Consider the following 19,324-nt stretch of genomic DNA (forward strand, 5'->3'; position numbering starts at 1 on the left):
TGAAAAGTAATAGAAAGTTACTCAAAGGTTTTAGGCAGGCAAGAAACATGATCAGATTATACTTTGGATATACCTAAAGTATATACCTAAATGGTATGTAGACAGAGTGGACTCCAAGGATAAAGAACAGAAGCCAAGAGACCAGGAGGCCAATGAGGTAGCTGGAAAAAAAAGAAGGTAGCTTGGGCTAATCTGGTAGCCAAAGAGATACAGAGATATGCACAGAATAAAGAGATATTTAGGAGGTAAAACGAACAGGATTAGGTTATTAAAGTGTTATAGGAAAGAGACAAAGATAACTCTGGTATTTCTGCTATGAGAAACTGGATGACTGGTGATGACAATGGGAAGCCTGGGAGAAGCTGGATAGAGGCAGGAGGAGAAAAGGATAAATTAGCTGTGGGTCACACTGAATACATGTGTGATTCTCATGTCAAGTTACATGTCTGGTCTCAAGTTCAGTAGAGAGATTCAGAATGTGGAATTATCAGCGGACATGAAGCCAAGGAGTTAGAGGGCACTGCCCAAGGAGAAAGTATGTATTGAACAGAGAAAGTCACCAACATTGAACTCATAGTTTAAGAAACCCCGGAGTATTCTGCTCAAGAATTGTAACTTCTGGATCCTGTGGAGCCCCACATCAATTCTTCTCTGTTGTAGTTTATTCTATAGACTGTAACAGCCAGCTCCTTCATTTGAGGAGATTAATAATTTAGGCAACATTCCTGGTGGATCCACCATTTGCTTCAGCTTATAGAAAGATTCCCAACTAGTTTTGTTCAGTTCCAACTTGTTCAGAGTAAGAGGTGTTCCTCATCATGCCCATATTTTCACACAAATTGTCTGGGTAAGTCCTGTGCCTTTGGTTCAAGGGCTTACAGATTTCCAGGGCCATTGGACCTAGGGTTAAACAGGCTATGGATTGGTGATGGTGGGATGGTGGGGTCCACCCTTAAGGAGAACCCAGCCCTGACTGAGCCCCTGCCTTCTACTCTGTTCCTTGGTCCTCATGGCAGGTTTGAGGATCACATTCCTTCCACACAGTGCAGTCTCAGTTGCCCTTCAACTACCTCTCTCTCTCACTTCAGTGCTAGGTTATCCAGCACTGGATATGTGGAAAAATTGTGCATTTGCTGGATCCTTTGCATCTTTGTTTCTGTTTCTGTTTGAGGTACCAGAAAGAGAGAAGAGAAAAGAAATACACAGGAAGCATATTAGTAGGGCTGAGCTAGGATTGAGCTACACTTTCAGATGATAGGGTCACCTACTGACAGATGATTCAGGGATCAATCTTGAGTTCTTAATATTGCCAGGAGAGACCCAGAAGGTTGGGAATATGGGCAAAACATCAGACACCTAAGCTGCTGAAAACCACATAGAGTTTTGGTAAATACATGCACAATTAAAAAAAAAAAAAGTATTTGCAAAAATATAGGTGTCTCCAGTTTAGCCCTGTTAATCCAAGTAATTGTTTGAGCCTTGCGGCCTAGTCCATGATCCCAGCTCTGACCGCGGCTGCCCATGAAGGCCTCAGTGAATTCATCTTGGAGCCTCCAGACTTCCTTGGCTGGTAACTTGTTCCTCTTGGGACAGTTTCGCCTGAGTTGAGCGGCCTGGCCCCCAGCTGTGTGCCGGCCCTCTCTCCGGTAAAAGGAAACGCTTTCAGTTTAGTCCATTAACACAAACATTCAAAAGCAAACATTAAAAAGCCACAGATCATGTTCACATAAATAAAACAGGATTGAGGAAAGCTTCACCCCAAGAAACCAAAGGGGTGTTTAAAAAACGGCCCTGGCCTTCCAAGTAGGCAGGCGGGCAGCAAAGCCACAGCAATTCCAAAGACTTGTGTGCCTGGTAGAGCTGGGTGGCGGAGGCCACAGACCTTTGAAGAGGAAATGCCATCCCCGGGACAGGCAGGCAGCCAGCCCCTGAGTCCTGAAAGTACCAGAGAAAGCAGAAAGCAGAGAAGGGGATTGGGGGGCAGGGGTGCACAGTGAGGAAGTAAAAAAGGGGAGGAACAGGGCAAATAAATGGGGAGATTCTTCCCAACTAGGGTCCACACACCCAGACCAAAGAGTCATTAGACAGAGCGATTCACTGTGCCCCTGAGACGAAGCCAGGGCATGGACAGTCCTGGGCGGCGGGCACAACCCAGGGTGACTAAGGCTTTGAGGAGGGGAGTGCGTCGTCGCTGAGGGGTGGAGAGGGGTGGTGGTGTCTGGGCTGAGAGATGCCTTTGCTTTGAACGCTTCAGAGGAAATTAACTTTACAAGGTGCCTCCCTGTCTCCCAGAGTTATTAAAAGAAAGGAGGGAGCAAAGAAGAAATGGAAAAAACGGCAATACCTCAGGAAGGGCTATGTGATCCTAACAGAAGGAAATGAGAGGAAGATTAAGTGACGAATGTGCAACCTCCCCTCAGGGAGGAAGAGCTCTGGATGTGACCTTGTGCAAATGGAAAAGAAACACAACCACCAATGTGGCAAAGGGCAAGATGTGCCCGTGCGCACGCTCCCCAGCTTTGAATATCTAGAGGTAAATGACAAATACTATAAAACCTCCAAGTAAAACAGTCTGTTAGTACTCCTGTCTCAAGAAGGCAGCACTGACTGCTAAAGGAATGGCAGCGAGTGGGGGAGTTGGTATAAAATCATGGGGTCACCAGAAAGTACAAATCTGGGAGCTTTTACAAGTCTTAACAGTGGGGCCAATAGATGAATAGCTAGGGACTGACTGCTCTTTTGTCAATAAAGGGGGAAAAAAAAAACCCAGTACATCTAAAAACTTAAAAAAAAAAAACCCAAAAAACACAAACCAAGGAAGCCAACTGAAGCCATCTATTTCACAGGGTAGGAAGCCAGGTGTTTTCCTGCGTGTTAAAAAACTGGGATTTAAATTTTTAAAACCCTCCTGCCTGACAATAATCCTCAGATCAGATGAGGCTACCCTCGTCCAACTCTGGTAAGTCCTGCCAGTGTTTGAAAGCGCAATCCTTAGAAGCCTGTGCTTGCCCAGACACATGCATCCAGTAACTTCTTAGATTGAAAACTGTGTTCAGGTAGGATGGCAAATCTCAAGTTGAAAAAAAAAAATACACTGGAAGAGAAACAACCTTTTTATTGCGTCTCTGCACTCCAAACTCCTTTAGTCTCTCAAAGCCATTTACGAAGGCAAGTCTAGAAGGACTCTGATGCCTCTAGAGGTGACACTCAGAGTGAGTGGCCTCCTTATGGACAAAACACCTCTGTGCCTTCCAGATAGCACTGTGTTTAGCCCACTGGTGAAGGAAACTGCTCTAGCTGGTTTCTGCTGGTTCCTTCATCAAAGCTGCTCCCTGAACCTCTCAAAGCTCCATTTCTTCCAACATGGAAGCCCTAAGAGGGTTAGGAATTTTCTTCACCAAATTAAGAGTACCCTGATTGACATACTTCATGGGCTAATTTTTATTCTCAATTTTTCTTATTACTTTATGTGCTTATCAATAGATTTAAAAACGATCATAGCCACAGTATACTGAAAGTTTACCATGTGCCAGATGCTACATGGTCGCATCGTGTATACTTCTTATAAGCCTGAAATGGATACCATATGGTTTCCTTGGTTAATTGAGGCTCAAAGAGGCTATATAGCTTGTGAGAGGCTATATAACTAGTAAACCATAGAGTCATGGTTTGAACTCAGTTCTAGTTAACTCTCAAACTAGTTCCTTTAATCAGTATACTAGAGTAGTTTCCAGAGGCCAAAGACAGTTTTATTTCTGTAGCAGGGAGAAACTATTAAGAAATTCCATGTTGAGATCTTTAAGTAGTATAACTCAATGTTCTGTCTCTGGTATTGACCAGCAGGGGCATTAGGTAGGCATGGTGAGGACACTGTATTAAATACCTTTTTATCGTTCATTAGTCTATGTTAATCTATGTTATACCCATTAATGTTTTTAGTCTACATCAATCTCTTGGATACTAGGTTCTATAAATTTATCATTTTATTCATTCACTACATTTTTATGTATCCCAAACTACTTTTGTTAAGGTTCTAGTATTCCCAGATTTAATGAATCACTGATAGACTCAAGATTCAAAACAAACAAAAAACATAACTCAACACACTAGAATGAAAAGGAGTAAGAATAAATCACAAATTTTGAACTTAGGTTCTGTTAGTCAGCCTGTTGACTATGGAGTGATGGTTAAAAGAAAAGATGGACACCGTCTCTCAGTGGTCAGCCATGGGATGTGGCTATCTGAATGAGGTCCAGGATAAAGGGTGGGATAACTCTGGTTTAGTTTTGCTGCATATATAGTAAATCATGTTCTAGATACGTGGGTTTAATAACAACAAAGACATTTGAGTGTTAAATAAAAAAAGAATGATGAGAAAATGACAGAATGATTCAAAACCACATTCCATGAAATGTATGTGTGTGCGTGTGCATATGTGCACCTATGCATGTGTGCATTCATGTGCATATGTGTTGAGGGAGAAGTGGGGGGGGCAGAGTAACTGACTTGAACATTTCAAGTTGGGGAGTGGATTCAGAAGGAAGAACTGGAAAGAAATTTCAAGGGGCTGATTTTGGTTCAGTGTAAAGGGAAAGTTTTCTAACTCTCAGAACTGCCAAAATGGAATATGCGCCTCAATTGGTGATAAGCTTCCCATCTGTGGGAATATTCAAATAGAGGCTGAATATGAGAGATGCTGTGGAGGGAATTCTGACATTGAAGGTGTGTGAGGGTGTGGAAGTGACTCCATGATCTCCAGAATCCCTCCCCAGTTTTAAGATTCCATACTTAATATCTCTCACCCTTCATTCACCATCTGGGCAATCCCTAAGAAAGCTATTAATCTCTCAAAGCTTCAATTTCCCCTTCAGTAAATGCGTTACATAAAACCTGCGAAATCACAGGTTTGATGTGAAAGTGGTAATTATATTTTACTAAGATTCATCATAATAATTATATTTATGAAAATAAAAAATATTCACGAGTCACCTAAAAATCACCTTGCTTACCTCCTGAGACACCTTGGGAGGCCCTGGACTAGCTGATCTCTATGATCATTTTGGGTGTCAGATCCCAAGGTTCTGTGGTTCTGTAGACTTGAATCACACATGTTGGAGGTGACCAAAGAGGAGAGCTGTTCAGAAAAGATGACAAGACCACTAACAAGAGGTGCTTATTTGACCTTCTTCACATTCTATATGTCACTTGGGAAAATTTGTTACTGTTGTAGATGTGAATGGGAGGCAAGTATGCCAGAAAGACTGCAGAATGACAGGAAAATGTTACTAGGATCATCTCTCAACTCCACTTCTAGCTCGACTCTCAGGCTGGCTCTCCTTGCAGCACCATAAATGGGTACCCATCCCCATAAAAGTTAATCCAACGAGGAAGAGAGACTGAGTTCTAACATACCAAGTAAAAATCCAGAGGCTCACCCTGGTATGAAAATCCATGCCCATTCCTGAACCAATTACTTTGGCTGAGAGGGTGGAATGGGTAGAGGGTTATCAATCCCAGCCAAATGAGACAGCTAAGAATGTAAAGGAAATGTGGGATATTAGATAGAAGGACTAAGCACTGTTGGATACTCCAAACTCTGGCCACCTAACATTATCCCACAGCTTCCAAACATACAGGCCACATTCCCTTCCCAAAGGGAGATAATATAAAAATTTATCCAGTCACTAACGCTAGATCCAAGTCCAATATTTATGTCAATGTGCAAATCATGTTAAGTAACTCTTCATGGTTCAGTGATCTGTGGGTAAATAGTAAGTTTAACCACACCCTATGTATAATAGGAGAGACAAAACAGAACTGCAATAAAAACTCCAAATTGCAGAGGGGAGAATGTAAAACATTCAATCCTCACACATATTACAATCTTTTGGACAGAAATGGCAAAGATTCCTATCTTGCAGTGAAGTCAAGCTCTGGGGTTGCCTCAATTCCACTCTCCAAGAGGATCTCCCCTTGTTCATTATTATTGCAAGAGAACTTCCTCAGGGGACTATACAGCTTTAGCAGCCACTGCTGGTTGGTGTAACATTAGAGTGTACATGTGATGGGAGATGGGGCTCTGAGGACTGATTTAGGGGTTGGGCAATCATTTTTGTCATTGGGGATTTCTCTGTGATATAAATCCCTCATGACTTTAGTTGGCTTCCATCCATGTGTTTCTGGTTGTGATGGTTAATTTTATGTGTCAACTTGACTGGGCCACATAGTGCTCAGATATTTGGGCAAGCATGATTCTAGATGTTTCTGTGAAGGTTATTTTGGATAAGATTAACATTTAAATTAGAAGACTGAGTAAAACAGATTGCTCTCCCAGTGCGGGTAGGTCACAGCCAATAAGCTGAAGGCCTGAAAAGAACAAAAAGGCTAACCCTCCCCTGAGTAAGAATTTCTCTTCTTGACCACCTTTGAACTGGTACATTCCTTCAGACTTGAACTGAAACACCAGCTCTTCTGGGTTTCTAGCTTGCTACCTCATCTTGCAGATATGGAATTGCCAGACTCCATAATCACATGAACCAGTTCTGTATAATCAATCTCTCTCTCTCTCTCTCTCTCTCTCTCATCAATCTCTCTCTCTCTCTCTTTGGTTGTTTGGAGAACCCTGATTAATACACTGGTCAATTCCATGGGTTGGTAATAAAAGTAGATATCTAGTTGATTAATAGCTTTTCATTTAGAGCACAGGTTGGGATGGCTGTAGTTAATGGCTTTTGCTTCCATATTGGCCTCTGGGGGCAATACAGAGCAATGACCTGGAGAGGAGAGGAACAGCTACTGTCTGCTTGCTAGGAGGCTGCACACCAGCTGCATCTTTCCTAAAGGCATGGATGTTCCTCTGGACAGGTTGGAAGGGTATAACAAGAGGATTCTAGAAGAGGCTTGGGAGATCACACTTATTCCAGGTCTTTATTGTACTGTTCCTTTCTTCCTTATTTTGTTCAAACGAACCTAAATGTAGGAAGGAACCTGGCTTTTCCATCAATCAAGGATCCAGACCACTGCACACAGTCTACTTAGATGATCCATCACCAGCAGAAAGCATTTTTTTTTTTTTCAGAAAGCATTTCTTATAGCAAGGCCCTATTTCATGCTTTCTTTGTTTTTAGAGGCATTAGCTTCAAAGTAAATTCTTCTTTCTTATAAGATTTACAAAGGCTCCAACTTATAATCAATACATCCTACAGCCTGAACTTCTTGTCCAAGTCCCTTAAAGTTGCATCTCAGGGAAACATATGAACTAAAGGTCCCAATATATATTAACAATGGAAAAACCAACTATTACAGTACCACAAAGCAAGAATTGCTAGTGGTCATCTATAGTAAAGACTGTTCCTTACCCTCCAATACCCATTTAATTTTCCTCCTCAGAAAAAAGATCCACAACTTTTAAGTTAATCACATTGCCACCCAGTGTAAAGACTTTCTTAGATTTCCTTGTAGGTAGCTGTGGCCACATGGCCAAGTTCCCTAAGTGGAATGTCACAGAAGTGCTGTGTGCAACTGCCATAAAATGTCCTTAAAGGGAAAGTTAAGATTATTTTTCTTGTATGGACCAATGTAGTCCCTACTACCACTTTAGTCTAGGACAGAGGCTCTCCTCACTATCTTGATTCAGCCAATTCCATAATCAAGGGCCTATAACTTGCCACACTTCATTTCCTGGTTTCGAATTCTGATATAGTTGACAGAAAATCCAATTTACAAATACTTGAATAAGGAAAAAGAAAAGGAATGTATTGGCTAGTGCAATTCAACACTCCACAGGGATAGATGGCTTGGCTTCAGACTGGCTCTCCTTACAGTAGCAGAACACGCTAACCCACTTTTTAGCCTTACATTTTTACAGCAGGGGAGAGTCCATGCCCTGCCTGTTTTGTAGTTCCCTCAGATTGTACCAGCTTAGGCCACCTGCACAGTTGGAATCAAACATGTGGTCAGAGGAGTGGAATACTCTGATCTGTTTAGGCTGATGAAAACCCACCCATGAGCTAGGGTTGGGCTTAATCCCATCCAAACCAGATGGCTGAGAACAAAAGGGGAGCTAGTAGTTTCCCAGAGGAACTCAAGGTATGGTTACCAGGGGGATGCATGTCAGGGAGCAAACAACTGATTTTTACTATATCTTTTAATATAATCCATACTTGTACCATCACTTGGCCTAAGCTTTCTAGATTCATTACTATTCTTTGGAGAAAGACAAAAGGGGACTGTAGGAGATTACAGATGATAATGAAATACTTCTGCATGGGCTAAATTATAAATTTCAAATCAAATGCTTTTTGATGTGTGAAATAAGCTGAGAAATAACTTGCTTGCCCTCTCACTCCTAAGGGGCACCCAGGTTTGGTAGGAAAGAGAATCTGATTAGAAAGAAAACCAAACCAAACCTTACAAGTGCTCCTCTTGCCACTTAGGAAAGTGAGAAAAAAACATCTGGATCATGTTTTCCCTTTGTCCACACACAGGTCAGCCACGAACAGTGGCTTCCTTCTTACAGAGTCCTATCAATTCATTACCTGGGGGACTGGATGCCCGCTCTCACTTGGCTCTCCTCGCTACCTCAAGTTTTCCATTTCCAATGCTTAGAAGTTTTGTTTGTGAGGGTCCAAATGTGGCAGAAACTATTTACAGGCTTCTAAGCTGCACTAGCTGCAGAGGCCAAAGATGTTGGCTGAACAACTGACCAACCTTTCCAGGGAGAGATCTGAAGCAGAGAATGTGAAAAAACACCTTCCAATCTGTCAGGAACATGGAAAAAGTTGCTGTCTCTTCTGTGTTGGCGGGGGCCCTGAAGCACAGCATCACAGCATCTGGTTAACCAGCCACTGAAACTTCAAAACACAGAGATTGGACTCTACTGTTTTTCTTTAGGAACACAGAGCAGCAGTCAAGAGTAGGACCACAGGGCTCTAGGAAAAATAAGAAGTTATTGGGCTTTCGGGACTGTCTTTGCACCACAGATTTATACCATATGGACTTAAACTAGAATCAACTGTTTAAGGAGCCAAAAGAAATCATGATACCAAGAGGTGGGGTGTGACAGTCTCTTCTCACAGTAAAAATAACTTTGAGTGCTTAGCAGAAACCTGGGAGAAGGGAAGTCTTTCTGAAGTTAAAAGCCAAACCACCATTCGATAGTCCCTGCATTACCTACCCCAGGGAGATAGAAAATTTCCTTTTAAAAATCAAGTGGCTTAATGTACTTCTCTCCTTGGTTATACAGTTCAGAGCATGAGAAGTGGCTTTAGTTCTATGGAATTAAGAATTAAAACTTACATTTCCCTGATAACATGGCCTTTCATTGGTCTGCTCTGCTCTTTTCATGGATTTCCTCCAACCATTCCATTTCCACTTCTGAAGCCATTCTGGATTCCCCACAGGTCCTGAATTGATACTTCCTCCCATGTGGCTGTCCTAACTTTCCCAAGCCTGACCCCAAGCCTGTCCTGTCCAGAGGCAATGCTCAATAGCTCTCAGCTAGAGTCACCAGCATGCCCAGCACATGTTCCTTCTGCAACTTGACATAAAGTCAACGTGACAATCAATAATAGTTGTCTTTGTGCCCTTATGTCCTTTCCCCTTTGGCCCCCTCCCCGGGGAGTCTTGGGAGAGCCACGCTCCCTGGGGTCTGCTGCAACTACTTTGAGCAGTGCTCAAATCGGCAGGACACAATTCATAATAGCCAGTAAAACGGACTTGATGCTAATACCCTGGAATCCAATGAAAGAAACTGGCATTAGCATTAACAGATGCTTTCAAACAAACTCAAGTGATTGAAATTTTTTTTATCCAAACCAGCGGAAAAGGTCAGTACCCTGGATGAGATACCCGAGGGGAACTAAACGTACTAGGAGAAACTCAGCCTGCTGTCTATCATCGAAGAGAAAAACCTCTAGGCAAAGCAGTTTTAGAAACTATAAAGAAACTGTCCTTTTCCAAGAAATGTTAAGGTAGCCTGATGACTCAGACCAAGCCCACTCAGAAGGCTGTGTAACCTAAAGGTTAAGAATGTGACCTCTGAAGCCCAACTGGCCTTGGTTTGCATCCTGGTTCACCTATTTACTCTCCATGTGACTGACCTGTGGAACTCAGTTTCTCTGTCCATATCCTACAAAATAGGGATGATGGTACTGTGCTTAAGGGACTGTAGAGCCCATATTTTAAGATCTCTGAGATCTTTAGCTGTAAAATAGCTTTTGGCCAGGCCACAGTCATGATGCAGTTATCACTGTTTGCACATACGTGGACTTGGTGGTTGTTTCTGCTGGCACAAATGGACAACTGCAGCCTTTCAATATTTGGTCCACAAATCACTGTCCTGATTAATGCGAAGCTTTAGGAATGCCTTACCCAGTTAATTTCACTTTGTTTTTCTTTTTATATGAGCACAGAGTGATATAAAAACTTGTCTCAGTACCATATTACATCAATTCTGCACTCTTATTTCATATTTTACCAACCCAAATAGGATGTGTCACACAATTAAGCTATGTTTTTGTTCCTGGTGGTATACAAAATGGTGTGTCTTATAAATTGATGGAGTGTTAGATCTGCTGAAATAAAATGACTAAAAGAGCTCTGTATAAGTATAAACAGTCTAAATTGAGTGTTTAAAAAGCATTATGTCATTAACTGGCAGCAACTTTTTCTTAGTTATAAGATAAAATATCTTATTATTAATGACATTTTAGGTTCAAAAAAATACAGCAGTACCTACACCTCACAGGATTGAGAGGATACAACAGCTGGTAGTTATATTTATAATGGTGCCTTGCTCATGCTAAGTTCTACGTTTTTAGTTATTAATATTATCCTATTAGAGATTTTGCTATAGGTTGAAAGAGATCTATAAAAACTCAAACTTTTTATAAATTTTTTTTTTTTAACCTAGAGAGCTTTCCTATTCCTCCCACTTCATCTCAATGCCCAACCCTTTATTGAGGGCTTACTTCATGCCAGTAACTGTGCTTATCTTCTCATGCAAGTATCAACTATAGGTTTGGCCTTCAAGACTAGAAGGAAAATATTCAAGCTTCATCATTTATCATTTAGCTATCTGACCTAAGAGTAAGCTTTAACCTCAGTGCTTGGATTTTTCATCTGTAAAATAGATTTATAGTAAATCCTGTCAGTAATGCTGTCAACACGGCCATTTTTATTCTTCATCTAGCCCCTGTTCACAAGTGGCAGGTGGGCTCAAATTCTTAACTCTTGGTAAAGGTGAAGAATAAGGAGAGGGGAGGTGAAGTTGGGAACGGAAGCAGCAGGCTGTCTCTGAGAGTGAGGAAACAGGGTGGATTAATTTCAGATAAGGATGATGAAACAGGCATTGACTGGCATCCAGATTGCTGGACTCACTCTGTTATCCTAGAAGTACAAGTCAGATATAGGACTCACAATTGTCCCATCAATATTTTAACCTGAGTGGACATCTGCTACCATATGGTGCCAAACTACAGAATGGACTCAGGACTCTACTGTTAGACACCAGGAATCCTGGACAGTTAGTTGTACCAACTCAGTCTGTCATACCTTTCAGCCTGTAATAATGCAAACCCATTTCATGTTACTAGATGTTTTGTATCCCACTTACTGTAGGGCTTTCCTGTCACATCTACTTCACTGGACTGTTGTGAAGAAATCTTAAATGTTGATCCAAGTATATAAAGGGCTAGGGATAGATAATGCTTGGTATTTTGTAAGCTATTAATACACATTAGTAATTTTTAAAACTCTATAATGGCAACTCAAAGCAGTAATAATAGCATCAAGTAGGAACTAAAATCTCTATGTAAAGCCAATGAGGGGCTTATAGGTTAGTTTTGAATTTTACTCATGTTATTTCAAATCAGAAAACTCTTGCTACTCCAACTCAAAGAGGGTACAATGGACATCAGTTTTGTATTCTCAGCAACCATCTTGCCTCTTCTGCTCCCTACCCTCTTCCTTTTCCTGATAATTTCCTTTTCCTCTGGGGTAACTCCTTTCAGGACAGAATGTGATGAAATGTGGGCAAAATCAAAGTTCTTTCCCAAATTTTACATAACTTGTTGCCATGCTTTGGTTATGATGATTTAAGTTGATATTGTCAATGGCTGCCATCTACCATTCTCACCTCACTGCCTCTTTTCCCCAAAGAGAAAATCGGCCTGAAAGAGAAAAGCAATCTAGCAAAACACAAACCAACCCAGAGAAACACAAGTAGATGGAAAGATGGCTTCCTAGGGTGTTTAGACCAAGTCATGCCTGGACTTCCTTGTATATGAGCCAGTAAGTTGCCATTCGTGCTTATGCTAATCTGAGTTTTCTGTTACTTGCAACTGAAGAACAACTGGTTAATAATCAAAAGTATACAACATCTACTTGAAAATAAATTTTAACACAGTAGTATATGATTAAATAAAAGTAGGCTAGGTATCTTTACTTAAAACTTAATGACGAATATGAAATCAGTGCACATAATTAACCAAATTAAACCAAATGTATAAAGAAAACTGTTGGTATTAGAGTTATGAGTTTAACATTTTATTATACACCCTGAAACCTGAATTGCACTACTTGCTACAGGGAAACAAATTGGCTCAACTACACTTTGGAATCTTAAATATCTATTATACTAACTCTCCTTAACTCCTATTTATAGTATGAACAGGTGCAAGCTTTGTTTACTGTAATTTACGGCTACTAATCCCATATACAATAATTAGCAATTATGAAAGGCCTACCTTGCCTTTGAAATCATTGCTTAAAAAATAAAGAAGGCCAGGTGAAGCTCTTCCTCCTTTTAAAATGTGATTCGTGAACAAAATGCAGGATGTTGAACTTAACATGGGTCAGGGAATTTGTCTATTCATCCAAATTTGTCAAGAATCCAAATGGAGAGGGCCTCAAAAAAAAAAAAAAAAAAAGGAAAAAAAGAAAAGAAAAGAAATTGAGTCTTAATACTATGAACTTCTAGGGCTCTCAGTGAATTATTCCAACTTCACTCCCTCCAAGTAGTTATCCTGGTTATTCACTCAAACATGTTTATTGTAAATCCTGTGGGGTATATAAATCAAATGAGCTGATAGTTATATTTAAGGGAACTACGCTAAATTCTTTCCCAAGGAACAGTCTGTAATTGGAAAATCTCACAGAATTCTAGACTACAGGGATGGCAAAGCTGCATTGCAGTGTGCAGACTTTTCCCCGTTTCATTTTTCACCTGGGCAGGGGGGTGAGGATAGGGGATGGGGTGGACAGGATATATCCTTTAGTTGTCCAGTTTTCAATTTAAATTCTAGAAGACATGGCAGCCCAGGTGGCTCAGTAGTTTAGCGCCGCCTTCAGCCCAGGGCCTGATCCTGGAGACATGGGATTGAGTCCCACGTTGGGCTCCCTGCATGGAGCCTGCTTCTCCATGTGTCTCTGCCTCTTCTCTCTGTGTCTCTCATAAATAAATAAATAAATCTTTTAAATAAATAAATAAAATTCTAGAAGACATGCAACTCAATACTTTTCTTGGAAATGGCACTATGTCATAACAGATTTCACTATCAGGAAATTGCTCTCCATTCTGATATTCAGATCATATGCTCCTGTTGTATACTTTCCCGCTTTTCCCAATAAAACTTCTGTGACACATTTGATCCAATTCATCCTATTTCTTGCCTGTTTTGAGAAAACAAATTTCACATCTAGATTAAATATAAATCCTTTGAAAATCCCCAGAAATACTTTGAAAAAGATAATTCTACACAAACCTTTCAGTGTATGAGGAAGATTCCTGAAGTTGCTTTAGGAAGTATTCCTATTTTTCAAATTGCCAGGCCTTATTTTCTATAAATCACAGTTCCACTATTACTTTTACATGAAGGGTCCTTGTGGCATTATTGTCTTTGGATTCACTTCTCCAGTTCTGATCCCCAGGTTACAGATATTTGTGTTCTACAAGTTTCTCCTATTAGTTCGTATTTCTATTTTTCTCAAGCCTCTTTAATTAATGCCTCTGGCTTCCTTTGGTCTAAAACTTATTCCAATTATAAACTAAAAGCGAATTCACCAATGTCCCATTTTATCATTGTTTTCTTAACCATTAAGTACACAGATGCAACACAGATGTAATAATCTTTTACTTTTTTATAGCCATACTGCAATTTCATAACTGTATAAATTCCAATAAAACTAGGAAACTTTAATTTTAATATGTGAGATCATAATGTATACAGAGCTGCCATAAGGTATAAATTAAGCCATGTATATACATAAATGCACATATACATTCCAGTAACACTTTGAAGAGTTCCAAGTGTTTCTTTCTTTAGTTATTGCTAGATGTTTCAAAACAGCATAAAACTGCTCATCACAACATCCCTGTGTGGTAATGAGGAGAGTGGAATGGGAACAGGATGAAAGGCACAGAATTCATAATAAGACACAGTTCACTGTGCAAACAAGGAGAGCCAAATTGGTGAGCACCGATGGTTCAAGCAATGAGAAGCCATTGATTTTGTGAACTGAATATAAGTAGTAGTAGTTGATAGTATTTACTTATCCTTTACATGTGACACTGTACTGGATGCTACCCAAGTAAAAAAGACCCACTCTGTCATCTTAAGAGGATAAATTACAAATAAACCCTAAAGACAAGAATGGGCAATTGATCTATCAGTCCTCCTGTGGCTACAGGTGTGTCACACGGCCTTTATGTTTAGTGAGGTTCCACCAATGAAGTGCCAACTTTGTGGATGACACAGGTGATCCTTGGGTTTGGTCTTGCATCAAAGTAACAAAGTTTTCAGCCTACAGAATTAAGCATATTAAAACCCTGGGCCTAACTAAAATAAGCACTATCCTGGTCAGGTGAAGAAAACGGGTTATTACTAGGAATAAGGGCCTTACAAGTCAATTCAAGAGGCTAGAAAATTCATCTTTTAAAAGAACTTTTTTTAGATTGTTTAATTACTTAAACAATAATTGTTAAATTATTTAGATTGTTTAATTACTCTCAGAGAAACAAAAAATTTCAACCACCCACTGACAATATCCCAGTCATCCAACAGCTAGTCAATGCACAGTCCTCTGCAATTGTCTGGGAATTTTCACCTTCTTCCTCCAGAAGAAGTGCTCAATTTTCATTGCCAATGTTCTTGGTAGATTCACTTTTCACTGAAAAAAATAAGTAAACATACAGTCAAGTGTTTATACTGTTTCTGTTTAGCTTGTTCTGTTTTTCCTTCTTCTCTCTTCCCTTCTGATGCATACCAACAGCACTGCTCATAGGACAGGCAAACCATGTCATGTTCCAGGCAGCAGGGATATACAGTTCTGGCCACAATAAAGAAACGATGTCTGAGAGTGGCAATTATATTTTGTGAGGCAACATCCTTCCTGACTCTGTGGAAGACTTGGGAATGGTCACTTCACAGTGTGGTTATGATCCCATATTCGTACTACTGAAGAGATCACTATTATCACATAGGCTGGCCAAGTGTGGTTGGAATAAGTTTTTCCATAATTTTTTTTTTTAACTTAAAATTGAGGGTCAGTATATGCTGAGTGAATGTGGGCTGAGAAGACTAGCTAATCGCCATCTCCTTCCTTTCATAGGAAAGATAACTTAGAGCAGAAATGGAGCTCCTTTAAAGGAGCTGTCCTAACTGGAGCAAGCAAGACTATGATTCACCTACTAAACTGAGAGTTCCTTAAGGATAGAGACTAGATCTTTCCTCTTTGTATTTGACCTCCCAGTGTAGCCTGTTTGCTGAATCAGTATGAATACAAGTCACTTTGTTTTTTATTCAGCAAAATGGGACCCAGAGTAACAGCTCTGTTTCATTGCATAATGAAGCTAAAAAGAAGTAATACATTAAAACACTATGAAAATTAAGGCTAAAATACGGATTGTTTTGCTTCAGGATTATAAGCAATTTATTTCCATAGTGTAGCCTGTTTGCTGAATCAGTATGAATACAAGTCACTTTGTTTTTTATTCAGCAAAATGGGACCCAGAGTAACAGCTCTGTTTCATTGCATAATGAAGCTAAAAAGAAGTAATACATTAAAACACTATGAAAATTAAGGCTAAAATACGGATTGTTTTGCTTCAGGATTATAGCAATTTATTTCCATAGTGTAGATAAGGGAACTAAAGCTCAGTGGCAGTGAATGCTCAAGGACCCACAGCTTAGTAAGAGCAGATGCTAGAATCATATACCTAGATCTTGCCTCATATTCAACTGCCAAGTTTCTTGGTCAATGGTACCTAGATTTAAGATTGTCCCAGTAAAAAAAAAAAAAAAAAAAAAAGATTGTCCCAGTAACCAAAATGTTTACTGAATCCTTTTTCATGAGTGAAGTATTGAAACAGGGTCAATCCAAGATAGAGTCCTGATCTTTGTGGAATTTTATATAAACTCTATCAGAGTCCCTCAAGCATCTCCATGATAATATAAGTCAGTTGTTTCTCCTCTGGCTTTCTTTGCAATTTATACAAATTTTATTATAGCACCTATTGCACACTAAAGTTTACATGGGTGTTCTTGTGCTGGAGATCCATCCCCATCTCCCCATCCCAGTATGTGACACACACAATGAAAGAGAGGAAGAAAAAGGGGGATAAGGAGGAATGAGGGGAGGAGAGAGGGAGGGAGAATGGATGAAAGGATATGCATGAGTAGCTCCTATGCTATGTATTTTCACTAATTCAAGTCATTAGTTTTGGGTTGGATTCCTTTTCAAAAAGCAGAGATATTACCGCCCCGAGCAGAGATATTCTCGACTGAGTTATAACAGTGGAAAAATACATTTCTCTGATATTTTTAAATTAACAGAACTTTGTACTACTGAGTTTGGGGGAAATGCTTCCCTTTCTATGCTTCCTGAAGTTGCCTGTTTTCTTCTTTTAATGGCACTCCATTCTTTTTTTCTTAGACTGAAATGCAGCATGCTCTCAAGTCATTTAAATCCACTAGCTAACTTTGGTAAATAGGGACCCGTGAAGCAAGTAACACCATTCTGAGCACCTCCCACTGAACTAATACAAGATGGGTGATTAGCACTCCACATTTTCATTCCATTGAACTACCTTAACTGCTCAACCTTTTATAGTCAACATTTTATAATCCTTAAAAAGCAAAAAGCAAACAAACAAAACTTGCCTATTGCCCATCAATATTGGCAGACCTTTGAAAAAAAGTTATGGCAATCTACAACCATAACAAACATTGTAACAATGATCAAGTGTGAAAACTACTGAATGCCAGCCCAGAAACACATTTTACCCAAACTAGAAGAGAGACACCTTGTGCTATGAACTCAAGATCAAAATCCAACATTTCTACCTCCGGAGAGAGAAGGAATTTCAAGGCTTTCCAAAGAAAATGCCCTGTTCTTATATAACTCTCCTCCTGCATTAAGGGACCACCCTGCAGAATATCCCAAACTGTGAGAATGTACAAAGAAACTGATACCTTGAAGTGCTCACACAAAGAAATGCACGTACAAAAGACCTGGCATTATTTTTAAAGTGTGTGTATTTATGATGTGACAACACTTGTATGGTTCTTAAAATCCTGTCAGACCTTCTTTAAGTATTTTGCCACAGTAGCTCTAAATGATCCTCTATCCTGAAAGCACTAGTCACTTGTCTTCCTGTAAATAAGTCAAATATCATATACCCACCAAAAAATAGCAAATTTTACTTAATCAGGTTCCAAGTACACTACAAAAGTAGCCTTTTCATTTTGCTTCATTACAGGAAGCCTTCCTTCAGTGTGCATTCCTAAACAAGGTGAAAGAGGAGCTGTGTGCTCTGTTTATTTACACAGACGTGTTTGCCCTGGCTAGTAACCCACATTACTAAACAACTTTCCCTGAAACCAACATTTAGAGAGCTATGTGAATTATATTAAGGAAAAAGTAAGGTTTTACAAAGCTTTAAAAAAAAAAAAAAACAAAAAACTAAACCTGGTCATTTACAACACACTTATAATTTGAGAAAATAAAATCAGATATTCTCAAATTGTGAAAAATATAAAGTCAAGAATTAACCTAAAGATTTAGAGGCCCATAATTGATTATTAGAAACTTCATGTTTGCTAGCTAAAATTCTAGTTTCAAATTTTAATGCTGACAAAATTTCGGTCACTTTGAAAAAAAAATTTCTCCTATTCACTTTTAACCAGGAATAAACACCTATTATATACATGTAAGAGAACACCTTAAAACAAAGGTTACTGATTATTTCAGCTTATATTGCTGGTGTAACAATAAAATCCAAACCACATGTTTCAAATAATATTATTTAAGAAATAATTTCCATCCATCCAAGGATTCACTGGTTGTCTGGAGACTGTTACAATGAAAGTTGGCCTATAACTATTATTCTTAGCTAGAAGTGCTATCTAATGGTTCTGAGTTGAGCCACCTCTCTCCCTTTTAAAATGTAATTTCTGAATTTTACTCACATCCTCTAGAATTTGCATTCAGAAACACAAGAAGCTTATTTTAATCAGTAGTTGCAAATATGGATAAGTCATTTTATATACTGAACTTTTACATATACCATTTCTAGTTTTAATACTTCCAACTCCACTACTCACCAAAGAGTGATAAGTATATACTTTTAAAGAATCACTAAAATGGGAGGAATATAGCCAAAGAAACAAATATCAAGGAAAATAAAACCAGTGTGTTAAGAAAAAGGAGACAAAGGTCAAGTCAATGACATTTTAAACATGATGTTCTTTCAAACATTATTCCTTTCTATATGGTGAGACTCTAAAAATGTTTTATAATCCCTCATTTTAGGAATCTCTAAGTAAAGAGTTTTAACTAGGTAGTAAATTTATCTGATATTGGACAGACTGTTACTTAAAGGCTATTATTAGCTTTAAAAAGACACACACGTATGGAACTCAAAGCAAAAAAAAAGTTCTTTTATAGCTATTCAAACTTATTTTTTTTAAATTGATATTACAAACTATGTGTTCTCAAACATGAGAGAATTAGCAGCTCATTCATTTAATTCTTTACATTAACTATAGCTACCTATAGAGCAAATTCAGTTAAGGGTGTACATATAGTGGGAAAACAGATACATATAGAAATAAAGACAGTCATGTAATTGCTCAGGTTCACTAGAGTCATTCTAAGCATTATAGGAACAACTTGACATTTACCTTGGTGAAGAACTTCCATATCATGACTGGCTTCTTTTAATACCACATGTAATGTTGGATACTCAATGATCACTTTGTTCCTCAAATTGTCACGGAGACTTTTGCAAGGATCCAGTTCATAGTACCTTACAAAAAAAAAAAAG

At 39.2% G+C, this 19,324-nt stretch overlaps 1 protein-coding gene across 9 annotated transcripts in view; it reads right to left on the reverse strand.

Annotated features, from left to right (window-relative positions):
* ZNHIT6 (zinc finger HIT-type containing 6) overlaps positions 1–19,324 on the reverse strand; it is an 85,416-nt gene that overhangs the window by 12,880 nt on the left and 53,212 nt on the right. For 2 of the 9 annotated variants that reach the window (XR_013384242.1, XR_013384237.1), the window contains exons 9-12: positions 19,182–19,306; positions 15,106–15,168; positions 12,747–12,867; positions 8,710–8,852 (exon numbers count right to left, since the gene is read on the reverse strand). Coding sequence is in view for 3 of the 9 variants with exons in the window: in XM_077905287.1 (XP_077761413.1) it covers positions 15,128–15,168; positions 19,182–19,306 (166 nt within the window). In the remaining 6 variants the exon portion in view is untranslated. Of the gene's footprint in view, positions 1–8,709; positions 8,931–12,746; positions 12,908–13,225; positions 13,442–14,117; positions 15,169–19,181; positions 19,307–19,324 lie in introns of those variants that run through there. The other 7 variants (XM_077905288.1, XM_077905286.1, XR_013384239.1 and 4 more) reach the window with 6 other exon arrangements.

This window comes from Canis aureus, chromosome 8 (genome assembly GCF_053574225.1).
Source record: "Canis aureus isolate CA01 chromosome 8, VMU_Caureus_v.1.0, whole genome shotgun sequence".
In the NCBI taxonomy this organism is placed as follows: Eukaryota; Metazoa; Chordata; class Mammalia; order Carnivora; family Canidae; genus Canis; species Canis aureus.